The 8803-nt window shown below is 29.9% G+C and overlaps 1 protein-coding gene across 1 annotated transcript; it reads right to left on the bottom strand.

Moving 5' to 3' along the window:
- Positions 1-130: 130 nt before the first annotated feature.
- LOC113395753 (proline-, glutamic acid- and leucine-rich protein 1-like) lies at positions 131-8766 on the bottom strand. The gene is made up of 13 exons (XM_026633425.2): positions 8619-8766; positions 8386-8533; positions 8158-8278; positions 7399-7536; positions 6781-6920; positions 6435-6587; positions 5969-6064; positions 5280-5433; positions 4584-4702; positions 3475-3574; positions 2701-2880; positions 1966-2141; positions 131-974 (listed from the first exon to the last, which is right to left on the bottom strand). Exons 1-13 carry the CDS (start codon positions 8620-8622, stop codon positions 194-196), a joined length of 2310 nt encoding a protein of 769 aa, XP_026489210.2. The 5' UTR covers positions 8623-8766; the 3' UTR covers positions 131-193.
- Between the last annotated feature and the right edge of the window lie 37 nt (positions 8767-8803).

Consider the following 8803-nt stretch of genomic DNA (forward strand, 5'->3'; position numbering starts at 1 on the left):
AGTTAGGCTTTTCTAACCAATCCCTACAAAATACGCAAAAATCAGCCTTCTCGGTTAATTTGCGTTTTTCGGCCATTTTTTTATACATAATGACTGAACTAAAAATATGTGAACAAAGAAAACAGACTACTTTCGATTAAATGCGTTTATTCTTGGCACTATCAAAAACAATGATATATATTCTAAATAAAAATTAGGTTTCAGCTGCCTCTTGGATAACTTCATCGACGAAATCAGCCAGCATATCTTCAACAGAAATACCATCAGTTTTGGGACCCGACTTTAAAGTTACACCATCTGTTGTGTCTGTATCGGCTACAGCATTTTTAGCAATGTCACCATTTACTATAACATCTTTTTCTAAACCATTAACTTTACCAACTATTTCAAGATCATCAATTTTCTTTTCAGCTTCTATTTCTTCTGTATCTCTAACTACTTGCCCGCAAGTTATTTGTATATCATCTGTATCGTTTGTACTGGGTAAATTATCATCATCCATTTTCTCCAAGACAGTCACCTTCTCTATACCTTCGTTAGGATAATCGTAACTGACTTCTTGTGAAAGAGACTTTTCTTCTTCAATTGTATCAGTAGATGTGTTTAATGGCATTTGTGTAGTCGCTTCATAAATAAGCATTTTATCTTGTTCATTGCCAACATCTTGAATATTTTCTTGGGTGATATGATCTTCAGGAGTATTAGGGATGTTTTCCTGTATAGTACTTGCATTATTTTGTTCATTTTGCTTGTCTTCCATTGCTTGTTTGTCGTCTTTGCTCATATTAGTGGTTTTATTTAATTCATTAACTTCTATTTCATTGTTTTCAGAATCGTCACACATTTCAACCGATCTTACCGAGTCACTGCTTAAACTTATCTTATCAGCTTCATCAATGTCTAACCGAGGCCTTTTGTTTGAGGGCTCATCAGCTATGGTTATTATTTCATCTTCAATGGCAGTTGTGGGAACCCTGAAAAAGATTATAATGAATATATTTATTGTTTTGTCCTTATTGTTTTATGACTATCAGCTTTTTTCTAACTTATATGTTTTTAAATATTAAAAATGTGTTTAATAGGATTAGGCAAATTAGCTTACTTATTAGTAGAAATCTCTTAATATAAAATGACAACAAAAATACTATAAATCCTATTATACATAGTTTACTCATACATATATACCATGTACAAGTTAGCTTGAATTTTTTGACGGATGTAAATTTTTCTGATCGACATAACTTTGCAATGACGCACATATTATTTTCTTAATTTAATTACTTTAAAAATTGTAAAAATATTTTAAAAAATACATATAATACAAGCCCCTAAAGATTCAAGGGTTATCCGAAAATTTTAAGATTTTTTATTGCTTCAAAGTAAAATTTAAACAGAAACACTGAAAATAATAGACACTTGTACAATATTATATCGGTCGGACGGTAGGGACGCGAATAACAGGCAGTAACTGCTACAAATATCGATTACAAAAATCCTTATTAAAGATCATTGTTAAGTTATTTTTACGAACGGGGATCCGTTTGGTTGGGGTCTCTTTGGCTAGTGGTTGGGGTCTCTTTAGCTGGTATAGATCGTATTAGAAAAATAAGGTAAAAAAAAAATTTGAATTCTAAATTGAATTAAGCATTCTATCGACTGTTATATATGTTATATTTTCTATTTCTCATCACTAGCCCGTCTGTCAAAATGATCAAGCAAATTTGAACAGGGTATAGTTAGTTAGTTTAGTTATATTAGACATTTTATACTATTATTTTATATAATATTATATATTTTATGATTTACATAATAAAGTTTTTTACTTTTATTCGCTAATTGTGAAATATTTTATTTATATAATAAAATTCATGAGTAAAGAGCATATTTCAGCAGTTAAGTTTCCATTTAAAGAAAAATTTATAAAAATAAAGTATTACTGTTACTATTTTTTCTAATTTCACTTACTTATCAGGTCCTAATAATGATTGCAACACTGCTATATTTTTTTCTGAAATCTTTTTCTTGATTTGATTTTCATTTTCCATTTCCTTTGGTTGTTCTAAAGCAAAGTTCAGTGATGGTGGTGAACAGTGTAAATGCAATCGTATGTCCAGTAGGGCTTGAGTACAGAATTTTGCTATCTGGGAAGGTTAACAAATAATAAGTTGTTTTTTATGTTAAAATGAATATTCAACGTAATCTTATTTAATTTAAAATGTAGATACATAAATTTGAAGTCCGTTGCGACAAACATGTTTTTTTTTTACTGTTGAGATCAGTTGTTTTGTGAATAAACATATTTATTATTTATTACTTCATCTTAGTTTCTAACGTTGGTGGCACATTGATGATGTTAGGAATGGTCAATATTTATTACAGTGCCAATGTTTATGTTTGTGCCTGTTATTAAGTGGCCAATTTGCCTACGCATTTTAAAGCTTGCATTTTTGTTAATGGCAATATTTGCAATTCTAAATATAGTAGCAATATTTATTTCAAAGAACTTCTCAACCACATGTAATATGCTGTATATTTTAAAATTATATTTTTTGTTACGAATCATTACATTAATGACTAGGTCATCTCGGGTCTCCTTAGAATTTCTTTTTTGACAAACAAAACAAATGGGTCAAGTTTATATTTCCTTAGGTGTACTGAATTTTAGTTTAGTAAAATCGTAGTAAAGTACAGACTCCTCACCTCAGAATTTTGCACATTAACAAGCACGCTATACAAATGTAGGCAGTACTGTGTGGGAGGCGGTACGGTTACGGGTGTTGTCTTACGAGTAGCCTCCAGCGCTCTCAGCAAATATAACAAGTGATTGTCAGTGTAGGATGTATTGTTGTAGCATTCACGCACGAGACTTTCTTGGATCAGCTGAAAAATTAAACGATTAGCTAATTGTAGAATATATTAATATAAAGCCAACCAGTAGATATTATTATTAGATGTTTAGATTCTGGGGCACGACCAACGGTATTACGTGGTTTCCATGGCATGGGAGTGCTTACACTGTCAACTTTCAAACTTAGGGCTGCTACTGAGAATTTAATGACAGAAAAACACCAATAACTTTGGTGTCACCAGCCTTATGATGTTTTAACAGTTTTGATTGTTAATCTATATTATTATGTAGTTTCATCTATCGGCGAGCACCTAGCAAACAGGATAAAATAAAAACTTTAACATGAAATTTATAGTCTATTCCAACCACAAGAGGACAAAAAAAACATCCAAAAAAACATTTGACTGCTAATCGACGTGTAGCAAAATGGCGTTTTGAACGTTGACGAAGCTGTTATCAGAATTTTCGAAGTAAATTAAAGTAAGTAGTTAAGTGTAAGTGTAGTATATTAATCACACTCTTAGTAGTATACAATGTAGTTGAACTATTCGCAAATCTCATAGAATACGTAAATCAAAGGTTTGCTTTATTTTCGTTCTCTATATATAGATATAAATAAGTAATACCTTATGAGTCGCTGGCTTTAAGAATCTTCCGCAAACTGTTAAGAACATTTCGGCGCAATCTAGAGCTGCTATCGCCACTTCATTGTTGACTTCATCTGAACTGAAAAAATATAATTATTTGTTACTAGTTTTCGCTGGCAACTTCGCTCGCGTTTTAGAGGTTAGTTGTCAAGTATTAGGCATAAAAAAGTAGCCAATGTCCTTTTCTGGAGTTCAAGCTTGCTTCATATAAAATTTTCATCAAATTCGGTTTAGCGGTTTGGCCGTGAAGTTGCAACACACACACACACAACACAGAAGGACAGACAAACAGAACTACTTTCGAATTTATAATATAAGTATACATTTATATTTCAAATGGAAATATATTGTTCACTTAAAAAATCATTTTATTTTCAATGGCTACTATAGCAAATATTTTTGAGCTTATTGTACCATGCATACTGGTGGATTCAATTGAGAGACAATTTCGCTCCCTTGTTCTCATGATAATTTTCCTTCACCGTGGAATGTGAGATGAAATACAAACACAAATTAAGCCAGCCTGATTTTGTAACTACAATCTTAACAAGAAAAGCTATTATGAAAACCATGAACTCAATTATAAAAAAAATTGTATACTAGTATAGTTTACCAGTGTCAAAACTGTATTTCAAGTCGCCAGTCATGAATTACAAATACTAAGAGGTAAATTATACATAAACTGGCAACTCAGCCCGAATTTGCATGAGTGCAATTTTTTATTTAAAAATTATGCTATAATAACTTTATAACCGTTAAAAAAAATTAAAAATGGGATCAATAATTCAGGAGATTACCTCCTACAAACAAACAAGTTTTACGTCTTTATCATATTATACTCTTATATACATATACTATCCAACCCGGAAGAAAAAACAAAACATGAAAAATGGTTATCTTTTCAGGCTATACAAGTTAAAATCCTCAGCATTTCTCTACTGTAATATGCATATGTTGTACATATAAACCTTCGTCTTGAATCACTCTATTTATTATTACCCATTGCGTAGTTTAAAAGATCTGATCTAAGCGTTCAGAGGCAGAGAGCTCAGTTTTATACCACATAGTGATATGTTAATTTTACTAACACAACAATCTTGTTCTTTTCTCCGGGCATATGAGCAGATATTGTGCTCTCCTGCAACTGACTCGCGGCTAGTTTCCTCTTGGCTTTCTTGCTGAGGTGTTTAGTCGGTTGAGGGCCCATCTATAAATATAAAATGAGATTAATAAATAATATTTACGCACTGATACTTTCCAACCACATTGGTTATATTGAAGTGAAATTGGTTTTATTTTTAGTTTTAATATCTTTATTCTATAGTAATTTATAATTAACTAATTTAATAAATTCAAAATTTAATAATTTACCTCCACGGTGCCTCTCGACTATAAAGACGTAAAATATAAGATACATTATTCATTAAGATTCATCTGTGCCGATAATTTTGCCAATTTTTACAGCACTTTTTAAAAAGTATATATTCATTTAATATCCAGACATATATAAGATTAATATGGTAGGGTAATGTACGGTTTTACTAGCGATGCCAAATTAAAAAAAAAAATTAAAGAATGTTTTTGGGAATCATATAGAATCATAAATTTACAAAAAAAAAACTCGCTTAGATCCTTTCGTCGGTTCATCTCAGTTCAGGGTATTTTCTTTTCCGAATCGGTGGTAGCTTTTAATTTGACAATCAATAATCAAGTGTAATGCTTCAATATTGAATAAAGGAATTTGATCAATGAACACTGCTCGACCTGACCAAAGACGCACTTACAGTTAGTTGAACAATTTTCTTTAGCGGTGTGATATCATCAACAATGTATCCAGTGAGTTCATCCTCCCATAAGTTTCTGCTGTCGGATGTTCTATGAACGTGTAAGGTGTTCAACCATTTGCTCAGTGTGTTGTATGCGGTGGATCTAACTATTCTGTAAAATAATTACAACTTGTTTAGACATGAACAGCCTAGAATTCAAGGGAATATTATATAACAGTTTAGTAACAGTATGTTAATATTAACTGCTGGGAAAAGGTTTCTCAAGGAGAAAATTTGGCGCATATTCCACCACTGTTCAAATACAGGTTGTTACAGACATATGTGGTAGAATTTCTTCCCCTCCATTTAGGTTTTCTCACAATGTTTTCCTTCACGACGGAGCACCAGATAAAATGTAAACACAAATTAAGCTCACGAAATGATTGTTGCGAAAATGAAAAAAAAAAAATTAAGAGTGCTTGTCCGAGTATGAACCCACAAACTGCGATTATGATTCATGTAGTATAAATACGAAAATTTTAACATTTGTGATCTTTAATCATTTCACAGATACATTTTATAGTCAGACTTCTTTGAAATAAAAATGAAAATGAAAATAAAATCTTCATTATATTTGAATTATCAGTGAAATGTAAAATGTTTTAATATTAATACATATTTATATATTATATATATATATCTTGTACCTGTTATTTTCTCTAGAATTATCCGAACTCCATCTTAATGTTTGCATCACACATCTTATCACTAGAGGGGAGAAAGGTATCAAGTTTGAACCTAAGCTAAAAATATTACACCATGTTATAATCTTAAAATAAATAACAAGAACTTGAAAAAGAGAAATGAAAATTTGTATTTTTTACATATACAGCCTAAATAAAAAAAAAAACAATTTATTCAATATGTTCCAAACATTATATTTCTGTGAGTTGAAAAAAAATTTGTTGAGTTTTTTTTCTGTTATTATTTAAGTTCAGTCAAGAACAAAACGAGTAATAAAATGTTGACTACGATATAATTATTATAGAGCCAATTTATTATTATATTCTAATTTCAAAAGTGTATTATTGTAAACATTTTTCAGTATCCTGTATTACTCTGATTTACTCTGTCTGTTATCTGTATTATCAATAATATCTATGAATTACTTACCATACAATTAAGGCATCTAAAGTTCTGAGTGCTTGTGTTTTCACAGATGATATATTCACATTCGAATTTGTTCCACTGGTAACACTTAAAGCTCTAATTATAACGTCTAAGATAATCTGTGGCCGTATAGGTTTCGCAACAGGATATATTTCACTGTAAAAAAATTATATAATTGTTAAGTACATATATCAAGATTAATCAAGAACGGTTAGTAGTGTAAAATAAAGTTGAGCTGGTATCAATTGGCAAGGGAATTGTAAATGTGAATTTTGTTCATCTTGATTTTTCTTAGCTTTAGAAAAGGCTATATAATATATAGTATATATAGAAAAAATAATGAACTTACACCAACATTGCTTGAATGAAGACTAATACATTTTTTAACCTTAATTGTAACAATGATTGCTTGTCTTTCACATTTTTAAGATTCTTTGTTACATCTGTGAGTGCTATTGACAATGCTGATTTAGCACTCGGTGTCTGTGGCTGAAAGTAATAAAAAAAAATTGTGTTTATTTTTCTAAGTAAATTATAAAGTTCTGTTTCAAAATATGTTTTAGGTCAGTTTTTTATCTATGTTATTAACTAGTAGTTGATCACGAGTTCTCTCGCGTTTTAGGTATTAGGTGTAAGGTATAAAAAAGGAGCCTATGGCCTTCCTGGGAGTCAAGCTTGCTTCATTCACAATTTCATCAAATTTGGTTCAGTGGTTTGACTATGACATACAGACAGACAGAGAGAGTTACTGTCGCATAATATTAGTTTAGATATATAAATTGCAACACTACAGGAAAAGTAAAACTTTTTAGATAAATGTGAAAAAGTAACATATTACACATTGTAATATATTGTTCAATAGATTATATATAAAGTATTATATTAAATTATTTTAGTGTTTGCTTATTTACTTTCAATAGAGTAGCTCAATTGTATTAAAGTAAACTATTTATATAAATTTTAATACCATTTCTGCATCCTTATACATGTCAACAGCATTAGGGAACACTGCACTAATGAGAGTGTGAGCCGTGTTACAAAGTAAAACAATCTGATCCCTCCAACTTGATTTAGGGGTTGCAGTTTTTTCTTTTGTTGGGCGAACCTTGAATTAAATGAATAATGTTAATTATTTGTTTAAATAGACACCTGATGGTAAAAGGTCACTATTGCCCATACATTGAGATGTTATGTCATCTGTGCCTATTTACTTGCCTGAGTATTTCAACTACATATTAAAATATAATAAAAATATATTAATTATAATATAAATAATATATTAATCATTACAAATAACATTAATATTTTTGTATAAGCAAACACAGATTCTTTATTGACACATATATTTAAATAATTGCAATTACAGGAGTTCATAATGTATGGATTAATTTAAAAATGGTATTTTTTAAGTCTGCAAAGTATTTGTCTGAACTTTGGGATAAAAATTTAAGAAGTAACCCTACCCATACAGTACCTTGCTTCAACATCATAAACATAAAGAGAAATATTTTTTCAGCTTTAGATTATGTATGATTCTTAGCACTAAAGTCAGAAATATCAAATTATTATTCAGTTTACTTGCAAATGGCAAGACATCTTCTTCAATTTATTGGAATAATTTTAAATTGTTATTGTTAATCTCTTTATGAACAGAATAAACTCTTAATTCTTCAACACATTTTAAAAAAGATATTCTGTAGTGAACTGTAGAGAGATAGGAACTCACCTGTTGCAAGGCGTGAGCACATTTTGCTGCTTCAATCACATTATAATAATTATTAGAGCTTATAAAACTAGCTAAATAATTTTCCGTATTGCTACGATGCTGCATACAATATTTTGGGAATCTAAAAGAAAATGTCTGAGGTAAAATTCTGTCTGAATATTCTTACAAATATATATTTTTTTATATCATAAATAAGAAAAAACCATAACAATTGAGGTTATTAATTACCGGTTTATAACATTTTTCAGCTCGCGTAACCATTTGTTGCAATTAAAGTCTTTTTGTTTTATTAGATTTTGGAAAAAAACCGAAAGTGCTTCTTTCACAGCTTCACTGTTATTTGGGTCCACGGTTTGAACTTTATTTAGGATTAGATCTGAAATGCAATATGTGTAATTTATAAGCAGTTTCAATATTAATAACACAAGTCCTACAAATTGAATCAAAAGGAAAATGTATACCCATTTTAATTTTTTATGTCAATATAAACGTATATTTTTTTGGTTCTATACTATTTTTTATTTTACAATTTGTCAATTACACGTGTTAATTCAAAATTTTGTTTATATGAGTTTTGAACATGTTCTGACTCGAGGTAAGACTTCTGACACTTCGGGTTATTGTAAAATGTCATTTTGAGCTAATA

The sequence above is a fragment of the Vanessa tameamea genome, chromosome 16 (assembly GCF_037043105.1).
Source record: "Vanessa tameamea isolate UH-Manoa-2023 chromosome 16, ilVanTame1 primary haplotype, whole genome shotgun sequence".
In the NCBI taxonomy this organism is placed as follows: domain Eukaryota; kingdom Metazoa; phylum Arthropoda; class Insecta; order Lepidoptera; family Nymphalidae; genus Vanessa; species Vanessa tameamea.

Excerpts from the sequence above, each read along its gene's own strand:
- LOC113395753 (XM_026633425.2), bottom strand. Across the intron at positions 6,065-6,434 it reads TTAGATGCCTTAATTGTATG|CTTAGGTTCAAACTTGATAC; the intron begins GTAAGTAATTCA and ends TAATATTTTTAG. Across the intron at positions 2,881-3,474 it reads TAAAGCCAGCGACTCATAAG|CTGATCCAAGAAAGTCTCGT; the intron begins GTATTACTTATT and ends TTAATTTTTCAG.